Consider the following 21807-nt stretch of genomic DNA (forward strand, 5'->3'; position numbering starts at 1 on the left):
GATGACCAGCACAGAAGGAACTGACACATGCGCTGAAGCAAAAATCTGTCATAAAACTGTGACACAGCTTTATGCAGTTATAAGTATGCTAATGATATAATTGTGATGATGTCTAGAACTTTTAAAATATAACTGTTACAAATACTATTATATTGGCTTTTCACAAAATATTGAAATCAATATTATATGTATATTAAAGTAACTTTGCTATAGTTTTTATTTCTGCTATAAACTAAACTTAGGCGTAGCAGTGAAATAGCTGATACAGTTGTGCTTGTGGTAATTGAACTGCCTGCTTGGTCATAATGTCCAGTGAATGTATGAAGAAGACCCAGTGCTACTGATATGCCAATTATCAGCACCTACCATTTGAAGAAAGTATGGACCAAAACCCAAGCTGGAAGTGATAATAAGAAGGGACTAAAACCACAGACAAGGAATGTGCATGCTCTAAAACATCCGTCCTGAGGAGGAGCCATGCTAAACAGTTCTTGGAACATTTAAACTGGTTTGGAGAAAAGTTTAAATATTTATAACTTTATGAATATGTAATAGGCTGATGCAATAGAAAAGGTATATAAAGGGTGTCTCCAAAATAGCAGGTGTGCTCTTGGCTTGAATGCCAAGCACCCAGCCGCTAAACTTTGCTTTCTTATCTTTGTTTCCTATTGTCCTTTATTAAACTTTTAAATTTTACCAGGAGAGTGAACCTTGTTTTTCACATAACAGAAAGCCAAAAAGGATTGAGTGAGTTTTTGGCAGAAAGATTGTCCTTACTCCCAGCACTGAATAAACAAATACTTGTTCCGTAGCCATCTGACTGTAGAGTTTTATATTCTTTCCCAGTTTTGTCATCAGTCTAGAGAATGGTACCAAAGTCGGTGAAGGGCCTGGAGCACATTTCCATGAGGAGCCACTGAGGGAGCCGGGACTGTTTAGCCCAGAGAAGGCTCAGGGGCAAAAGAAGGTTGTAGCCAGGTGGGGCGTTCAGCTTCTCCCAGGCAACCAAGGACAGGATGAGATGACATAAGCATAAAGCTGCATGAAGAGAGATTCAGGTTGGACATTAGGAGGAATTTTTTCACAGAAGGGGTGATTACACATTGGAAAAGACTGCCCAGGGAGGTTGTGGAGCCACTATCCCTGGACATGTTTAAGGAGAATGGATGTGGCATTCAGTGCCACGGTTTATTTGACAGGGATGTGTTCGGTCATAGCTTGGAGTCATTGATCACAACCTAAATCGATTCTGTGACTACCATTTCGCAAAGCAACCAACAATCCAGAAAAGCCTTTGAAAGAACTGTTTTAGGTCTTTCGAGTAAAAAAAGAAAGAAAAAAAAAAAAAAAAAAAAAGACGAACACAAACAAAACAAAGAGCAAACACAATCTGAAAGCCCAGCGGAGGCCCTTGCTGCTCCCAGGCTCCCCGCGAAAAAAGCGGGAGCGCCGCACGCTTCTCCTCAGCAAGAAACGGGCCCGGCAGCCCGCGGCCGCCCCGCGCATGCGCCCTGGCTGGCGCACGCGCCGCCGCCGCCCCGCCCCGGCGCAGCCCACGCGGCTCCCGCAGGGGCACGCCCGCGCGCGCCCGCCGGCAGCGGCCCTGCCTCCCGCGGGTGAGTAACGGCGCCGGGCCCGAGCCCCGGCCGGCCCCGGGCACTGGGGAAGGGCTCCTGAGGGCTGGGAGAGGCCGGGAGAGGAGCGGACGGTGCCCGCCCCAGCCCGCAGCCGCTGTCACAGGGGCCGCGGCGGCCCCCGGGCGGTGCCGTCCCTCCCTCCTACGGAACCCTCGCCGCGCCTCTCGTCCGCGGCGGGCGCTCCTGTGACGGCGGGGGCTGGCGCTTGGTTCCTCAGAGTGAGAGAGAAGTGTGAACGCTCGGAACTCGGTGGCTTGCTCAGGGCATGGGAGCAGCGCAGCCAGCTGGGTCTGCTCCCCGCCCTTGCGTTTAACTCTTGTCAGGCAGCCTGGCCCGAAGTGCCCCGGGGAGCTCCCCGTGAGCCCCGGCTAAAGGTTGCTTTCTTCTCATGGCCTGCAGCTGCCCAGAGTTAGGCATGTGTTTCCATGTCCTTTCGAAGCGAGAGAGGGCTGGCTGGCATGTTGAAGGCAAATACTCTAATGTAAAAGCTCTCTTAGCACTTTTACAGCAAAGAATCCAGAAGGATTGTGTTTTGTTACTCCTGCTGTCTTTCTTAAATTCAGATCACGTTTTCTGGTTGTCAGATTTCAAATACCTTTTTCTAAATTAGGTAGACCAAAAAGAAATCTTCCATTATTGGAAGCATTTAAAAAGATACCTTTTTAGTATGCAATACAGCTGTGAAGTGTCTGCGTGCCATACCTAATGTCTTCTTACATCTTTGATGATTCAAGCTATTTTTAAAAAAAGGCATTAGAAACAGTCTTAATATACAGAGAGTTTTTGAGAAATACCCTGTTGTTTTCTAACACTAGGAACACTCACAAGGTTCTCACACATATGGTCAGCCTCTGTTGCTTTTTATTCTTTGTGATCGCCAAGTCAGAATGTGCTATGTAGATGTGCTTTAAGCACTCTTAACAGTCCTCAGTTTAGTAAACTTCACCTGGTCAATCACTTGGAAAATGAATGTTTCTAGGTGCCGTCTGCACTGTAGCTCCAGAATCAGGCCTTTAAGGCCTAGGAGCTTTGGCTCTATCTAGAGCTGATCTATCACTTCAGAGTTTTCAGTTTATTTGAGCTGAGAAAACTTAGTAGAAACTAAGCTTAGATAACTTACCTGAAAAGCTTTGATCCCATCCTTGAGCTACCAGCCTCAGTGGCTTCTGGATGACCTTACCTTTGGTCAATAAAATCACATTTTCAGAGCCCTTCCTTGTATTGCATTTCGGTTTGTTATGGTTAAGGAACAGCAGAGTGGATAAATTATGGTATTTGCTGAATCCTACTTAACTATATAAATCTATTTTATCTGAACCTAATTTCTTTGCATAGCATATTTCTCCTTTGGAATTCGTAAAACTGAAAAAAGCAACCCACTGAGTAGGATACTGAAACTTGAGTTACCTGACCAAAATTATCTCAACTAATTAAGCACCATCACCCCTTTCAACCACGTTTGCTGGGGTTTTTTTTTTATTGCTTTTTCTTCTCTGACTAAAGAAACATTCTTATTTGGGAGAACATGTCAGGGAAAAAAGTTATGCATCTGTACATCTGTATGCTTTTTTCTTCATATAGAGGAAAGGATAAAAACAGTAGGTTTTCCTACACAGTAACTTAAGGGTATAAAAAGCACTAGTGAGGGGGAAAAAAAAAAAAATCACTGTCAGGTAAGAGCTTGAGATATTCAATTAAGTTTGCAGAACAGTTAGGAAAATACTTCAGATTTTTTCACAGACCTTTTTTCTTTTCTTCATGGAGGAATTGTTTTAAGAAGGCTGGAAATTTAGCCTGCTGTGATGAATTTAATGCTATTTTTTACCAAAAACCCAAATTAATTTGGAACAGAGATGATCATAATGGGATAGACTTACATGTATTTTGTGCTTTTAATTCTATATAGTAGTTTACAAACTAAAAAGCAAAACAGCTGTGTCAGATGTTTAGGGTTTTTTTGAGAAGAGAATGAAATGTACAGGAAATACAGGTTTTAACTTTTCCTGGTAAAGCTTCATATTTTTCTCATGTTATGAAGGAAACTACCATCTGTATTCAGTCATGGAGAAACTCTGACCTGTTACTGATAGTTTTTTCCTTCTTTTAAAATTTATTGAGTATGCAGGAGAAAGAGCCCAAACTGCTTACATTTTTGTCTGGTACACCTATATGTGTCAACAAACATGGAGTTTGAATCCAAAAGCTTCTGAGTCAGGGTAACTGCATGTAAGATCTTAACCTTCATAAAGCTGAAGTTATTCAGCCTGACTTTTCTCGGTAGGAAAAGTCAATTGCTGTTAGCTCCTAGTGAATCCAAAAGTCCTAGGCAAGATACTTCCTAAGTCTACAGGAGTGACATGTACCTCAGTAAATACCAGTCAAACTCTAAAATTTGAATATCCATGACAAATGCAAAATCACAGCTATGCTTTGTCTACTGAATGTTGAATCAGAAATGTATTTTTAAGGTTTTTCCTCTTCCAAGGACAGGCATAATTTCATATGGCTGTTTCACTGGCATGTTTGCTCAGTCTGTTTCCTTTTGCTGTGGCACTAGCATTGATGAGGGTAATTTATCCATCACTGTCTCTGAAAAGTAGATCTGAACAAGATTAAATGATATGTGAAGCACTGCTTACCTGTAGCCTTTCAATGCAGCTTTCACAATATAGGTGTCTATGCCAGGTCTAAATTACGTTATCATCATTGAGACTGATGTCTCCCCAAAACACAAGCCTTTACCATAGATATCACTTACTTGTTTTAGAAATTATGCACTTTGATGCTGAGCCTCTGTATAAGCATAGCAGAAGTTCCTAATGTGGTGTGGTAGACCAAGGTCTGTCTCAATGCTAGTCAAATGCTCGTAAGCATGCTGCTCTTTTTTTAGCATACTTCAATGTGAATATTCCATTGAAAAAATACTTGTTGAAATAATAACGTGGAGCACCAAGATCAATTCCTGACACTTCAGACTAATGACTTAATGATAGTGAAATCTTGATCTAAACAGGAGGAATTGAGTAGTTGATATACCAACCAAGAATAAAAAGGAACAGCTTCTTGGATATGGAATAGGAAAACCCACATGAAAAACCTTGAACATTCCAATTATAGGCATTGAGTTCTTTTTCACAGAAGAGATAAAATAATAATTGCAGAGGTAGTTTATCTCTGGCAGTCCTGTATGTTGTTTAATGAAGATCAGTGGCATCTGGGTTAAATTAAATGGAATACATTAATACATTAGTCAGATGAATAATATTGTTTCGTTAAAAAAATCAAAACCCTTCGGAAAACCTTGATTTATCTAATCAGAAAATTGAATTAAATTACCAGGTAGGGGTAGCATTATCTACTAGAAAGAAGCCTGAAAAGGTAATGAAAATTAGCAGGAGCATTTTTAGTGTATTTAATTTCTTAATAAAGTAAGATGTTCTGTACTCCAAACAATCTCTGACAGAATTCTAAAATCATGGGATGGATTGTTAGCCATAGAAAATGTACCCTGTAATTTGACATAAAGCAATGTGAAATCCTCTAAGCATGTATGCTGTAAAACCATTTTCCCTGGCAGTAGCCAAATGTATGGTTTCAGAATCCATTTGGGCAAAATGAACATCATGTTCGTAGTCTAGCCTTGCTCCATCTGTTCTTTGTTGGCTTTAGTGCTGTGATACTTATTCAACTGAGTCCACTCTCTAACTAGGTAAAAAAAGTGCATTGGGATTTTCATGTTGTTTATTTTTGAAATGTTAACTGGGTTTTGCTCTTAAAGTAAATGAGTGATCTTGCTGTGAAAACCAGATGAATCCCAGAGGTAAGGACAGTAGGATGAACACATTAATACTGGAAATGGAAGCAAAAGTTCCTGTTGTGGCAGTGTAATACTGCTAATTCAATTCAGGCTGTATTGTTAAAAAGCATATTCTAAAATTGCTTATCTAAAATTATCATAGCAGTAGCAAGCAGTATATTGTGACAACTGAGCTCTATGTTAATGCACTGTAACATTGGTAGGAAACAAAGGTCAGATAATTGATAAGTATTTTAAAATTACCTGTGTATATCTCAGTAAATAAGGTTCTAAAATTTAGGGGTCAGTGACAGAAATACAAATTACAGCTATGCTGTGTCTAATGACCCTTGAATTAGAAATTTATTCTTAGATTTTCTAATTTAGTGTTGTCAGTTTTATGCATAATCTTGTTCCACATAATTCTGTAGTAACCTAAATTTTGTTAATCCTTTTCTCTGGTTCTCTTGTGATAATGTTGTACAGGAATTAAAGTTATAAATAAAGTTATCAGACCTTCCATTCCATTCTAGTAAATACTGATTTTCTTCCCCCTACTTTCATGGTTCACATCTTGCTGTGTACCATTGGTCTTGTTTTGAATTTAGCCCTGGAACACTACATGAAGTGTCAGGCAACTGTGACATTGTACTAACTCGCTGCCAGCAGCTAACTCTCAGGCTTTCTGCTTGAGATACATCCTTATTGCTCTGCTGTTTTTTGCTTATGTGATTCAGAAAAAGAAAAAAAAAATTTAGATGTGTAAAGTTGCAAAACATCATGGTTTCAAATTTAATTTGCTGGAATATTTTGTTAATATAATGCTTAACAGAACACAAAGTGGTTGGTCTGAAGCCAGTAAATAGCTTAGTGAATGAAACCTGCATTCTGAACATAAGCTGTAGTTCTGTCATACCCCATATTGATTTGACTTTTGTGCTGCTATGTTATTCTCCTTTCATGGCTTCTGCTTTTTTCTTCTGTTTTATTTATTATTTCTACCTGAATAGCGCTTACAAAACATAATAGTTCTTAAATACTGTAACCAGAATTTACATTTCATGGGATTCATCAGGGTTACGATAAAAATTAATTTCAAAAGTAAAATACTTTATAAAATATTTGAGTCCTTGGTGGTAGAACCTCAAAATGTGACACATTTCAAAGAAAGAAATGGGGGTTTTTTTGTGTACCCCACCCTCCATAAAGGTGTTCCTTCTCCAGTCAATTTTTTCACATCACGTTTGTCTCTGTGTTATTATGTAGAGATTTTATGAAGAATTTCATACTGCTGAATATTAGGTAATAAGAAATCTGACTTGAGAATATTTGTCTTTTGATCAGTTGCGGCCAAAATCCTTCTGTTGGGATTCTGAACTATGACATCATGGCAAGATTTCGCAGAAGAACATGCATCATTTTGTTGCTTTTTATTTTGTTTATTTGCTCCATAATGATGGCTTTGAAGACTCTGAGACCTGACAGAGCTGGCTTTGGGGATCCATTTGGACTTGGTTTGTTGCCGGAGCTTCAACAACGGACAGTGCTCTTAGACAGTAAACAGAATTCGTTAAATAGGGCTCAAGGAGATACTGTGACACATGTTAGTAATTTGCATAGTATTGCTGTCAATACTATGAAAGCATCTATGTTTCCAGTAAAAAAGCTGGAAGAGGAGCTGTCTTCTCCTAATTATAACTTTCATATATTCTACTATACTTGGTATGGGAATCCACAGTTTGATGGTAAATATATTCACTGGAATCATCCGTTGTTGCCACACTGGGACCCAAAAATTGCAAACAATTATCCAAAGGGAAGGCATACTCCTCCTGAGGACATTGGGGCCAACTTTTATCCAGAACTTGGATCTTACAGTTCCAAAGACCCTACTGTCATAGAAGCCCACATGAAACAAATGCGTTCAGCTTCAACTGGTAATGAATGTTAACATTTCAGCATGTTGTTCATTTATCCAGCCTTACATATGTGAATGAGTACAACTGAGCTATCCTTTCTTTCTGTGTAATTCAGGAAATGTCTGAAACTGGTAAATGTCTTTATATGTCTGAGTTTTAACCCCCAACTGAAACCTTCATCTTCAAAGCTGTGTCTGATGAGTGTAACAGCACAGAAATGTAAGAATGGTGTTTGTTATACTGAAGGTACATGTTTTTCATGACTTACTGCTAAACACTGATAACATAAATGAAAATACAGAAACCTTGGCTAGAATATATTGTCTGTGTATTTTATTTTTGGAGATGAATACTTCAGTTTAAAGAACAGGTTTGAGTAAATCATGCTAACATGGTTAAGGAGCAGTCTGTTCAAATATGAATGGGCTTTTTTCTCTGAATGCTGTGTGTGCAATAACAGTTATGTATTGATTCGTTACTGTCTAAGAGTATCTCCTTTCAGCACAATTGATATTCCCTTTTTCTAAATAAGATTAACTGTATACATAAGAATATTCAATATATTTTTAGTGTCATTCCTGGTTGTTGGGCTTTTATGGTCCTTTTTATGTTAATCTTTAAAACAAGCAGTCATATAGGCTAATATTAAACTTTGAACAGCTTCTGTAAATGTATGTGGAGCAACATGACCAAAGTTCATTATTGACATAGTGCTAATCACCTTGTATTGAATGTCCTTCATTCACCTCATCACTAAGGTATAATATAATTCTTATATTTTGATTGATGGTATTTACTTGTGTAGTGTTTACTTCTTGGTTGTTGTCATCTTCTGGGTTTTTACCTCACATTTATTTTGTACAGGGATTAATACAAACAGGACATTTCTGACCCTCTTGACTAATATAACTCCATCAACAGGAGTAACAAGACTGTTGCAGAGAAATCTCAGATATTAGTTGCCAATAAGCACGGTTTTAGTCTTACCTAAAACAAGATAATGTATCGTAGTGTGATGAATGCAAGGGGGGCACTTGCAGCTTTAGAAGAATATGTGATGTTTCTCATCATCTTAATACAGATGTCTAAGAAAGTTGAATTGTTGGTGGAAAAGGTGTCAATTACTAGAAAAAATAACACTTTCCATAATCAATTTTTTTAGTAGCTTCAGTTAGTTTTCCATTTAAAACTTAGAAACGTGAATGAGTAGTTCAGGTTTCCTGTGACACGCTTTGTAATATAACTGATATTTATAAAGAGTCACTTTTTCCCTGCTGTTGTTCTGATTTAAGGATTTAAGTGCAATTGAATTTGTTCTCTTCCATCTAGATTTGGCTAACATAAAACATCAGGTGTTTTTTTAAAGAATTAGCCTTTGTTCATTTGTTGTGTACTGTGACGTTGACTATTTACAGTTTATCCTTTTTCTCTCTTAGCCAGTGTCTCATCCATTATTATATTTTACAGTCACATAATCATTTTTTCTCGCCATTTTTGAGGCTTTATCAAAGAACATATGAAAAAAGAAAAATGTAAGTGGTTCTTTCAGCAAATATTGTCTAATGATTGAAAGCATATACAAGATTGGGGCAACAGGAGTCTCATGCAGTGCTGCCCTGTATTCTTTTTATATTTTACAATTCTTATATATTAATTTCCTAATATTTTACAGATTAATACAGTAAATTCTATTAATGAGATTGCTTGGGGAAGTTTGTTTTTTTGCAGCAGCATTTTTTGTGTCCACTTTTGATTTTACTCACTTCTCTGGTTCTAAACATTTATGACACTGTTTTTAGTGTCAAATTCACCTCCTTTTGTTTTTAAGACTATTGAAGTGGCACATAATTATTTTTTTTAACCACAGGAAAGAAAATGTGTAGTAGTCTTTCTTAGGAAAAGACCAGTGCAAATTTGAATTTAGGTTCCTTGATCAACAGTTCTGTCTCCTGAACTTTTATGTATTTCCTAAAGGTGTAAAAGAGGGTCTTGTCAGATGTATTCAAGATATCCAGATTTGTTGTTGTTCTGCTTGTCCTGTACACCTTATCATTAGCATTTAGTCTTTTTCTTTTGTGTGAACTAAAAGGTAATCTGATAAAATGCAATAAAGTATTGCATTTTGCTTTCCTTGAGCGGACTGTGTCTTGTGATTATCTGTTATTTGTGATTTTCTTTTTGATAAAATGCAGAGAGAGACTGTGTCTAAGAGTAGTTGAACTCCCTTCTGTGTGTAGTGAGTGCAGATTTCTGGTTTTGATATTGTGTGATTATTCACTGTAATTTATGGTTTATTTTTCCTAATTTTGGAATGGTTTGTTGGAAATTGTTGTTCAGAAATGTTAGAATGTTAGTAAAGCCTAAGCTTCCCTAGCTCAGTGAATTCATTCATTTACTTAAATCATTACTTAGTTAAAAAGAACCATATTGACTTATTCTTCTGCATGTTCTAAATAGCATCGCTAGGAAAATATTTCTACGTCACTATTTCATGATTTTTTCAGACTTAGCTTCTTTTTGATACTGTTTCCGGCTGTGCACCTGAAAGATCTAATCTGTTTATATGGAAGCATTTTGTTTTAGCAGGGAAGGGTTTAGTCTTTCTGAGGAGCGTGTTCTTTTGTTTTCTCGGAGAGCATCAGAAAAAATTTACAACATGAAGACATGTTATTTGTTGTCTTTTTTATCCACAGCACTGGTAACATCCTTAAATTGTTGATAGTTACTCAAGCATTTTTAAAGACAATAAATTTAAAAACTAATTTTACATCCTTGGAAGGGTGGATTATACCATAGTAATTGTACGAGCAAGAAAGAAGGTTGTGGGATTGAAGTCACTGTTTATAGTAATAAATTGTTTTGTATTTTAGCAAGAGATACAATGAGGAAATATGATGTGGAGTAAAGTTTAATAGGATAAGAATCTTCTTCATCACATGCACAACTCTTATCTCTTGTGTGTTCTATAACCCATTTATCTTGATGTTTTCTGCCTGTGTCATGGCATAGCTATAATGCCTTAGTGGAGAGCACTCTTTTCGTCTTGTACAACCTGAAGGTAGCAATGCTGTGCTGAAAAGTGGGAGGGGACAGCTCTTAAATGTTTGGCTTAGGACACTGAGTACAGATTTGTTCCCTTGACAAATGATCTAACCACTCTTTGTTTTGCAGTCCTATAAAGAAAGGAGTTAAAATCCCCTCTGGGAATACTGAGATTTTGTAACTGCTAAAAAAATTATTTGAGATTCTGATTTATTTTTTGTAGCTATCACATTAATAATTGTAACTCATGACAATGTTACAGTATACCTGTAATATGTTAAACAACATTTAAAACTCAAGTTTTATATTTTCAGGTGTAATAGTGCTTTCATGGTACCCACCAGGTATGGCTGATGAAAATGGAGAACCAACTGATGATTTGGTGCCAGTTGTTTTGGACTATGCACACAAGTATAACCTAAAGGTAAAGTATTTGTAGATGACTGATAGGACCAGTTAGGAAAGTAAGCCTTGAAATTGTACTGCACTTTGTTTTGGTCAGGGAAGCCATTGAATTGCACTGAACTTTGGTAGGACCCAAGTAATATTCTTCTATAAGCAGAATAAATATTGTAATCTGCTTTAGCCTGCAGAATCTGAGGCACAGTGTGGTGCATTTTTATTTTATTTTAATTTTTTTTCAGGAAACAGTGTTTAAAATAAGACATTATATTGTTTTCCAGTGAGTCTTGGGAGTTGAGGGAAGTATTACATATTCCAAAATACTGTGAAATACAGTGAGCTATAAACTAAGGACCTTTTAGAAAGAAAAAGACTTATCTTCATTTTGCTTTATTTCATAAGTTGTTAGCACCTGATCATAGAGATCAGGAGCGAGCATCTATGAGGAATAAAGACAGAATTAGAATATCTAGTTTGAATGAATGTCTTTATTGCAGAAGGTACCAGGAACACTTGTCTTGGACTGTAAGGTCAGACGCATGCTGCTCAGACTTGAGAGTTACTTCAGGGCATGACAGAGATAGAAAGGCTAAGTTACTGGTTTCTTAAAATAGGTAAAATATCAAGTGAGTTAAAGATTACATGAATTGATCTGTGGAATCTTAAGTTGTGGTTGGGTTTTGTTTATTTTTAGAATAAAACTTGTATTTCCCTTTTGTGGTAATGAAAATGTGTATTTCATTTTAATCTCTCTCAAGTAATAAATTTGAGTTTTTAAGTAGCTGCATATGTTTCATCTCTGGAGTGTGCTGTCTGTACTGTGTACTGAAAACACAACCTGTTCATCTGCTCTGGTTTTAGTCGGTTATGCAAGTTGCAGATTCTCAGTGAAATTTCCTGTCGCTGGGGGTAACTGTAGATTCCTTAGCAAGCAGGTGGAAAATAGGATGATTAAAATTGATACAGAAGTAATTTTGAAACTGTTACAAATACTGTCTGGTTTGCATCATATGATATAGGTTGCACTCTATCTAATAAATTTTTAAAAAGACAGAAAACGGTATAATCCTTTCCCAAAATCTTCAGACCATCTAGTTGAGTTTGCTCTCACCTAAAAGAACTTGTTAACATTCAAGTCTCAAAGGAGTCAAGGCCAAATGAAATAAGCTACCAAGGAAATAGTGTGTAGTAGTATGATAGTGATTGCAAAATGGATGAAGCTGCTGTTACCACTTGGAAGAATTACTGGAATACAGATGCTCAGGATAGATATTGCAGGAAATGTTACTTTCACTGTAATGTTTTTAAGTATTCTAGCACTAGTAAGTTATTGTAATATGTGTTAGGAGTCTCAGTAGACCAAAACAAATATACAAAATAAGTTTCTGTTTTGTCTGCAAAATAGAGGTCTGGGAGGAAATATGCCTTTTTGATTTTCCTGGTTTTGATAGTTGGAAATGAAAGATGAAATTATAGTGCTTTTCACCCTCTACTGTCAGTCTTAGTGATTTAGTCTAAAACTATTTTTCTATAGTTTCTACTTAATAGAGAGATTTGCTCTGCAGTGGAAATCTTCTACTGTTGCAGAGTTGTCAAAGACTTTATTAAATACATTCTGCTCTAAAATTGCTTATGAAAAACTTGTTGCTTTGATTAATGTAATATATTCTTCCATCATTGTCTATTTGAAAACAAATTTATTCTTACATTGGAATTCACACATATTGATTAATCAACTTCATAAGCTCCAGGCTTGATATTCTGAGCAATAGCAGTATTATTATAGTTGATTTAGTTCCAAGAGCTTGTTGCTGTTGATAAATCTATAAAATACTAAATTAAAGTTTTCATTTCCCAAATCTTGAAAGTATTTTGATTCTGAAAACTATCCTTGGAGCATTATCTTCAGCAGATTATTTTTAATACATTAGTTAGAAATAAAATATTTAAATGTTTCATTAGTTTATCAGTTCTTTGACATTCAAATAGGTAATATTTTAAGTTTTAGGTTTTGTAGCTTTTTAAGTTTTCTGAAGCATGCTACACTTGCTGTAGCCTAGGGTAAACAAGCAGTGTTCTATGTAAAAAACCCAAGTATTTAAAACCAAACTTCCTGGGATCTGAAGCTTCTAATGAATGTCAGTTGTGCAAGAGTTGTACCAGGGTTGGATTATTCTCAGTCTAGACTGATGAAATGTTTGGTCTGTAAAGAATTGTATTTTTTTGACTGGTTCTTGCTTCATATAATACCCAGTGCCCATGTATTCAGTCATGTTTTACGTTTGTGTTGCCCTTACGTTTTCATCTATCAGGTCACTTTTCATATCGAACCTTACAAAGACAGAGATGATCGCAGCATGTACCACAATGTCAAGTACATCATTGACAGGTGAGCTTTTTCAGAATGGTTTCCTTGGGGTTTCTTACATGCTGATTTAGGGGACTTCCGTATATGAACTAAAGCTTCTAAAAATATGTAAGGATGTCTACTGAGACTGAAGAGAGCTGAAAGGAACTTTGTTCATATTTCATTGCTGTAAAACTCGGTCTGTTTTTTAAATATTGAAGTCTGAATTTTACATAGATTCTCAAATTTAAATTGCTTTCAACATTTTTAATATCACAAGTCATACTTTAGATACTTCAGGTTAGCAACACATTTTGATAGTGGCAGACAGGCAGATAGAGCTTTATTGCGTGGACCTCTAATGATTTTACTTTAATTTCACAAATTCTGTACAGCTACTAGTTGTTTTGCTTATCAGCACTGCCTACACTGTTGTTATTTCATACTGAATTAGGGAATTGCCCTTCAGAGGAAATTGATAACTGTAGCACAGTTTCGACACTAAGTTACTGTCACAGTTTAACCCCAGCCGGCAACCTAGTTTACCACCAGCTGCCCCTTACTTCCCTCTCTCATCCCCTAGCACTGGGGAAGTGAATCAGAAGGAAAAGATACTTTGTGAGTTGAGCAGTTTCATGATTGAAGCAAAGTAGTATTGTAATAATTACACCAATAGTATTATCAGGAATGTTAATGGAAAGGAGAAGGGGAGAGAGTAACAGAAACCAAGATGAGTTGCCCACCACCTATAGGGCAGTACCCAGCCTAGCCCTGTTCAGTCCCCTTCCAGGTAGCTCCCTCAGTTTATATATGGGCATGATATTCTGAAGTGTGGCGTATCTCTTTGGCCAGCTCAGGTCAGCTGTCCTGGCCTCACTTCCTCCCAGCTTTTTGTGCAGCTCCTCACTGGGAGAGCAGGAGACACTGAGAAGTCCTTGACTTATGGTAAGTACTACTTAGCAGCAAACAAAGCATCAATGTGTTACCAATTTTGTTCTCATACTAAATCAAAAAAAACACAGCACTGGACCAGCTACTAGGAATATTAACTCTGTCCCTGACAAACCCAGGACAGTTACTAATCTGTAGTAGTTTAAAGGTTCTTTGAAGAGTTGTTGTTTGATACTTAAGCAAACATTGGACTGGCAGTGGATATGATGTGCTGTGTTTCGAAGTCCATGCCCTGTAGTTTAAAATTAATTTTTTGGAAAAGTCTTCAGCTCAGATTGTACAAGAGTATTTTCCAAATGGCAAATTTTGTCTTAATGATGCTTGTTTGCTTTATAGATATGGAAGCCATCCAGCCTTTTACAGGCATAAGACCAGCACAGGTAGACTTCTTCCCATGTTTTATGTTTATGACTCTTATGTAACAATTCCTGAAATATGGGCGAATCTGTTAACTGTCTCTGGATCCCAGAGTATTCGAAATACTCCCTATGATGCATTATTCATTGCACTTCTTGTAGAAGAAAGACATAAGCATGACATTCACAGAAGTGGTTTTGATGGAATGTACACATACTTTGCTACCAATGGCTTCTCCTACGGCTCGTCACACCATAATTGGGCAAGTTTAAAAGCCTTTTGTGATAGTAACAACTTAATGTTTATTCCAAGTGTGGGGCCAGGTTATATCGATACCAGCATCCGACCATGGAACAACCACAACACCCGGAACCGTGTTAATGGGAAATACTATGAGACTGCCTTCAGTGCAGCCCTTCTGGTGCGACCAGAAATTATTTCCATTACATCTTTTAATGAGTGGCACGAAGGAACTCAGATTGAAAAAGCGATCCCTAAACGGACTGGACAGGTGGTTTACCTTGATTATAAACCCCATAAACCAAATGTTTACCTAGAGCTTACTCAGAAGTGGTCTGAGAAGTACAGAAAAGAACAAGAGCAGTGGCTTATGTGAGTTGTCCCAGCTGCAGTCATTTCCTAATGTGTTGACTGTATTGAGAAAGAAACTGAGAGCTGAAGAATCTGTTATTAAATGTCTTTATTATATCTTTTGAATGTATATGCACTACTACTGAATTTTAATTTTGAAAAGTAAAAAGATTATGAGAATATTGGCAATTCTGTCTTACTGGATATTTTAGTTCAAAAATATTCAGGGAAAGCTGTTTGTTGTTCAGTTGTTTATGTTTTTTTAACTTTGTAACTTGCATGCTGAGTTTTCAGAACATCTGCATGGGATAACGCTACATGACCAAAGTATAACAAAAAACTGGCACAGTTTCTTCCTTCCTTTATTCCTGTAGTTGTGTTTCTAATCAAACTGATGCTGTAATCTAAATTCTCATAGATTCTTGCAGGATGCATGTCTACAGTGTGTGGAATAATCTACATTTTGATGCTTTGCATACAGAATTCTTGACATATGAAAGGACTGAAGAGTCATGTGTGATGCAACACCACTGGGTTTTGTTTAAAAAAAATGTATTTGAAAGAAAGTTCCAAAGAACTGCTGAAAGATTTCTAGTTTACTTACATTTTCTCTGTTTGGTACATAGTGTAGATTTTTGCAGATTACTGGATACCAACAAGGAACATTTGTTTTTTCTATTACTTTGAATTTAAAAAAAAAAAGTTAGAGTGGAAAATATTTTTGAGGGGCTAAACCCCCTAAAGATGCAAAAAGTTTATTAAAACTTCCATTGTTGCATATTTTCTGCTAGTTGACTGAATACACAGATCTAGTGTGCTTTTTTAAATGTTTAAAGTTTCTAGTATCTTACTTGTCCTGCAATAACTTAATTGTAGGAATTTATTTTTTTTTTGTCTCTGATTTAGGAGCAACCTAGTTTGGTAGCAATGAGAGCAACTACCCATTTGTTTAATTTGAAATCTGAGATTTCTCATTTTCATCTAGTGTATTTAGTTCTTCCAGGATTCAGAATTGTAGATACTAGTATCTTGCAGTTATTCAAATAACCACCCTACCAGTTCTACCTGTAAGACTGTGGTGTGCCTGGAAATGAGTATTTTCAGTCCTAAGAATCTCACCTGTCTAATGTTGTGATTATTAACTGACATTTTTTATGAGGTTTGAAAGATTCAGTCACACAGACATACCTCCTCAGAAATACATTTTTGGGGGATTTTCATAGAATTTCATAACAAAGCTGTAAACTTTGGAATAGTAGAAACAGCATTGTTTTGTTTATTTGCAGGAAGTGTTTAATCTTAGCAAAGTGGATTCTTTCTTAGTTGTTAATTTAATTTTTTTAATCTACATACAAGGTTCTGATCCTGTGTTTTAGTTCATATGCTCAGACTACTGTGACCACTATTAACAGCTAGAATTCCATTAATTTCAGCACAACCCATGAAAATTACACTCTTTACTCAAATCTCACTGTAATCTGTCTGTTAAGTGGTGAGGTGAATGTGAGAACTTCTGTTAAAACAGAAACCAAACTAGTATATTTTTTTCCAGAAAACTTTGTCATTCCAAATAAATATAAACCAGTTACCACTATACATTTCTAGAGTCTTTCTGGTATGAAAAAGGTTTATTTATATACAGTTTAGATTTTTTTGTCATTTCTTTGCAGTAGTTCAAGTGATGAGGTGTCATCTAATGCCCTCAGCTGCTCGAAAAAATACAGAAATTGGATGGCAGATATATAACCTGGCATGTTGAAGTGTGCCTCTAGCGTTACTGGAGTCATATTAATCTCTCTTTATTTTTCTGCATTTTCCTATGGCATTTCTGCAGGGTCTGAAATGCCTCTAAAGGAAATGTTTACTAATGCTTATTTTCTTTTGCTATACTCCAGTGGATAAACTGACATAGACATAGGTATGACCACAGTCAGAAAATTGTGTCTGAGACATAAAAAGCACTTGTTAGACTTTTACCAATTCCAACTACTCCCTTTTTTAAGAAATCTGATATTAATTTTACTACAAATCCCTTAAATAGCTATACATTACTCATTTTTATAATTTGTTGTATGTTTATGGTTTTACGGCTCAGAGTCCATATATTTATTTTAAATGTGAGGGAACAGTTAAATATTTTGCATATGTTATTAAAAGATCTTCTGAAATCAAACCTTTTGAATGGACAAGTCACTTTGTTGTCCCTTTGATTAAAGTTTTGTCATCCACTGGTCTTTTCTCATTGTAGTTACCTGAGCACTTTACTGGTCTTGGCAACTTTGCACTCACCTTTCAGCCCTTACTTTCTCTTAGTGGCAGTTTATTTTCCTGTGACTGTGAAAGTCACTCCTTTGTTGCTGTGTATAGAAGCATTTGAAGTCTGTTGTATGGTATTGTACAACTGAGGTGATCTATCTTGTATAAAATGAAATTTATGGTAACTATGTAATGGATCTTCATTACTCCAAAAGACTTTTGTAATTGCTTTAAGGGCATTGTTTAACCCATGCCATGAAGTGGTTTGGGCCATGGCACACTGATGTATCTAATGGGACTTTCAGAAGAAATTTACAGAATTTCTCTAGAAAATAATGAAAGTTAAGTGCCTAGAAATTCATCACCCCTGATCATTTGCTGTATTTTTTATGTGCTTGATGTGTTTTAAAGCATAAATATGCAACCTCACATAATATTTCAGAGTTGAGAATTCAATTTGATGATCTTAAGAAAAGCTGATGGATTAGCAGCTACTAGAACTACACCACCTGCCTGACCAATACTTTCTCTTTACTTAAAGCAAGTCAATGTGCTGCTTCTTGTTATGGGGAGTGGAGAGTTTTGCTTATGGACTGTTTCTGCATTCATGATGATTCTTTGAAATTTGAGTAAAAATAGGTCGGTGGGAAAGGATTTGTTCAAATGAAAAGGAATAAGATGGTTACAAGGGCACAGTTGCTGGGGCAAGGGAGGAGAAGAGTGAATGTATTTAAGAGGGTGGTTACTCCAAGCTTTAGGATTACAGTAGGACAAAAAGGGGACTCCAGTGTGCAACCAAAATTGAGAGGTGGGGAAGAACATTTGAAATGATTTTTAGATTTGAAATAGATTGAAGGAATATCCAGATCCCATTTCACTTTGGTGTCCCACCAGTTTTACTTCTTGGCCACCTAAGAAAAAATACTGTAATGTCTGTTTTTAATATTTTTACAATGATTAAATGCACTTGATTCATCTTGTTACATTATTTCATGGTACTCAGAGTGATACAGGAAGTTTTAAAAGCGATCGTGCCATGTTATACCTCTGCAAATACAGAAATATCTGAAGTCATCAATCTCATACTGCTGACTGAGTATTGCCAGGGGGTAAATGGTTTCTAGACAAGTAACAAGTCCTTGTGATAAGAAGAGAACATATTTTTAAAAGAAAATCTATATGTTCATTTCTGCTTCTGTGAGTTATGATCAAGTAAATTGTTTTAGTTCTGTGAGCTGTCTCAGAACTGAAGCTTAGAACATCAACTCTGAAATAAGAATGTGTATTAAATCTTGTATAATAGTGCATGTTTGTCAGGTCTATAATCTTGTAGTGAATTTTTTTGGCAAACACGTGCTGATGCTGTTACTATTTTAGTGGCAAGCTTTGGATTATTGTGAGTATAGTTTCTGCACTGATGTTGATTGTATTTGTCTAGTGCATCTCTTTTGAGGTGCCAATGATTTGTCTCTTAAGAGGTTATTGAAGCAGAAGGCTCTTCAGTGAAAACAGGTTTTTTAATGAAACTTGGTATGTATATGCTCTGCATAGTTTGAATTAACACATTTCACACACACATGGTTCTTAGGTTCAGTTGAAAACATCTCTCAGGAGTGTTTTCATCTCTGTGTTTCCAGTAAATGTATCTCTGGGCACATGGATAAGGACTTACTGTGATTTAAGGCACTTTTTTTCCTGAATCTCATGAACATAAAAAGAGGAAATAAATAATTTATAAACAAATTATTTGCCATTGAATATCAGATGAAAATCTCTCTCCCAGTCTACAAGTACTGTCTTCAGCTTCTTGATTCGTTAAGATTGTGTAAATGTTTTGTTTCTTTTTATCTTTTACTTTTGACCAGCATGTTAAATGTTATATCAATTCTTAAAGTGACTGTATTTCTAAAATTTCATAGTTAGAATATTCAGTAAAGAGAATCTATAAGATTAGTGGCACAGCAGAAAAGTGTGATGTCAATTTGAAACTGTATAGGTGAATATGTTGTGAATGGATAATGTATCTTTGATATGCTTTGAACACAAATAAAAAATACCTTTCTTTTAATACCCTACATGGCTGTGACAGAGATGAATTTGCTTACATAAAATGAAAAATGTGTGTGTGTTTCTGTTTAGATATGTGCATATACCTGAAGTCATTATTTTGAAAGTAATATTTCATTGTAATAAAATTACAAACTGAATTCTGGTACTTTTAAGTAAGCAGTGGTTTTAATTCCCTATGATATTTACAGAAGACCTTTTTGCTTATGAATGTTTTCATGAATAATAAATATATGCTCAAAAAATATAATTTCTGAAGGAATTTGTGGTAGTGGAGTCTTTTCATAATACGAGTTTTGGAAGTTAATTTTTATTTTTCTATTACTATGTGTGTGTAGAATTTATTAGACTCAAAACAACAGGCTTAGCACAATTTTCTATAAGTAGACAATGCTTCTCAAGTTTTTAGGCCTAATTTTATTGCATCTTATTAGGCTGCTGAGTTTTACTACTGCATGGTGTTGCAAGTGTCTTTTGCATCCTGAGGTATAAGTGTATATTGACAAAGTAAAACTGAAGTTTGCAGTTCATACTGAAGTTTAGGAGGGAGGGACACACAAATTATTGGCCTTGCAGGAGAATGGTTTACAACTGATTATTACAGAAGGATGAATTAAGTATTTGTTGCATTCGGATAGTATATTGTGCTCTTCAGGCATAAAAAAATTGGAAGGTAAACGTTGCCATTTTATTTTTCACAGCAGTGTGAAATCACCTGTGTGTTTGAAAAACATGTTTTGTCATTCAAACAGACTAACTGCACTGGTATGAAAGAAATTAAAGCTAATCACACACATAGTATTGTGTATTTCTGTACGTACAGTCATCATACAGTATGATGATCTTGTGGATAGATGAGAATCCTATTTTGTATATTCCATTATTGCTACTATTCAAAGCTGGCTTAGCACATTCAAAAATGAGGAAGTTTTTTTAAAATGGAATTTAGATCTTAGAACATGTGTATGCAAATATGTGCTTACACAATATTTTCCTCATGTCTTCGTGAAAAATGCTACTGCCCTTGGAGGATAGAAAAAATCCAGAGCAGTTTTAGTCATTCCAAGGTCTTGTCAATGTCCATGGAGTGGTCCAGAGTGGCTCACTTCTTGATCCTAGCAGTTAAGTAGTGTGGATAGTCAGAAATAATCAGAATATTCAAGTTCATTTCCAGTGGTCTAAAAATATGGGTAAAAATCTACTGAACTTTTCTAAATTAGAGAATTTTAGAAGTGGTTAAATGAAACTGTTTGCAGCATAGAATAAATATATATATTATATATATATATAGATAATATATAGCAAAAGTATACACTAGCTAACTAAAATCCATGTTGGAGAAAAAGAAATGTTTTATTAGATAAGGTTGATGCCTGCTATTGCATTCAGAGCTGATGTACCACTTCTAGAGAACAGTTTTGTTTTTAAATTTGGTCTCTGCTTAGAGTATTTAAGACCTTTTTAGTTAGTTAGAATAGCTGTTTTCTAAAATCTTGAAGAGGTGTATTGCTAGCTCTCCACAGAACCAGCACAGTGACCAGTGGTTTGTTGTTTGAGGGGGAGGGTGTGTTTGTTTGGGTTTTTTTTAGCCCATGGAAATGAGCACTATGTATCTGACAGCAGGACACTGTCTTCAGAGTTGGTTTTATAATTTGAAGTCATTGCTATGGAAACACATGGCACGATCTTTCAAGACTAATTTCCCAAACTGCAGTTTGATTCAACAAACAAAGAACCAGCCATAACTACAATTGATTTTTAGAATACTAGTGAAAATTAGGATGTTGGTTTGTTGTGATTTTAATGGAAGTTTCTTGGAAAATTCTAATAGACTATGGTAGAAAATAGTTTTCTTACAGAGCTGAGATTGATAGTTCATTAAGTTCTGATAGCCAGTTAGTATGAGAAGTATGATTTTAATTATGCCATATGTATTTTTGTAATACAATATTTCATAATACAGTTGCCACTATTCAAAATAATTTAGTAGCAGTGAATACTTATTTTTAAAGGGGAAACTAAAGAAGAACTAAAGCCATTAACCTCAGGAAGCAATGTTAATCATTAATTAATTAATTGTTAGATTTTTTCAGATGAGAAAGAAGTAGCCAGCCATTTACTTTGTGGAAAGCTCTGCAGTCCTTATTTTGTCTAATATATATGATGCTTAGTGAGTACTCAAATTTAATTCCAGGTGAGTGAAGAATCTACTTTCAAAAAATAAAATATGTTCTGAAAACAGAAATTAAATTGTATTAGTTGTACTCTTAGCATACCAAAAGTACATATGCTTTGCTATTTATGTCCAACCTTTGGCTGACCAACTTCCTGATCTGCTAATTCATTTGGAATTTTTTTGCATATATTTGTGCTTTTTTTTTATGAAAATATTGGAGATAAAATACAAACAAAATTTTTCAAACTCCATTGCAGTAACATGAC

The 21807-nt window shown here is 35.8% G+C and overlaps 1 protein-coding gene across 1 annotated transcript; it reads left to right on the forward strand.

The window, feature by feature from the left end:
• The first annotated feature begins 1539 nt into the window (after positions 1 to 1539).
• On the forward strand, positions 1540 to 19627 carry MANEA (mannosidase endo-alpha). The gene is made up of 5 exons (XM_086876560.1): positions 1540 to 1616; positions 6778 to 7370; positions 10709 to 10818; positions 13109 to 13185; positions 14431 to 19627. The coding sequence occupies exons 2-5, from the start codon at positions 6821 to 6823 to the stop codon at positions 15065 to 15067; spliced, it is 1374 nt and encodes a 457-aa protein (XP_086732686.1). The 5' UTR covers positions 1540 to 1616; positions 6778 to 6820; the 3' UTR covers positions 15068 to 19627.
• The last annotated feature ends 2180 nt before the right edge of the window (positions 19628 to 21807 follow it).

The sequence above is a fragment of the Cyanistes caeruleus genome, chromosome 2 (genome assembly GCF_971803275.1).
Source record: "Cyanistes caeruleus chromosome 2, bCyaCae1.hap1.1, whole genome shotgun sequence".
Taxonomy (NCBI): Eukaryota; Metazoa; Chordata; class Aves; order Passeriformes; family Paridae; genus Cyanistes; species Cyanistes caeruleus.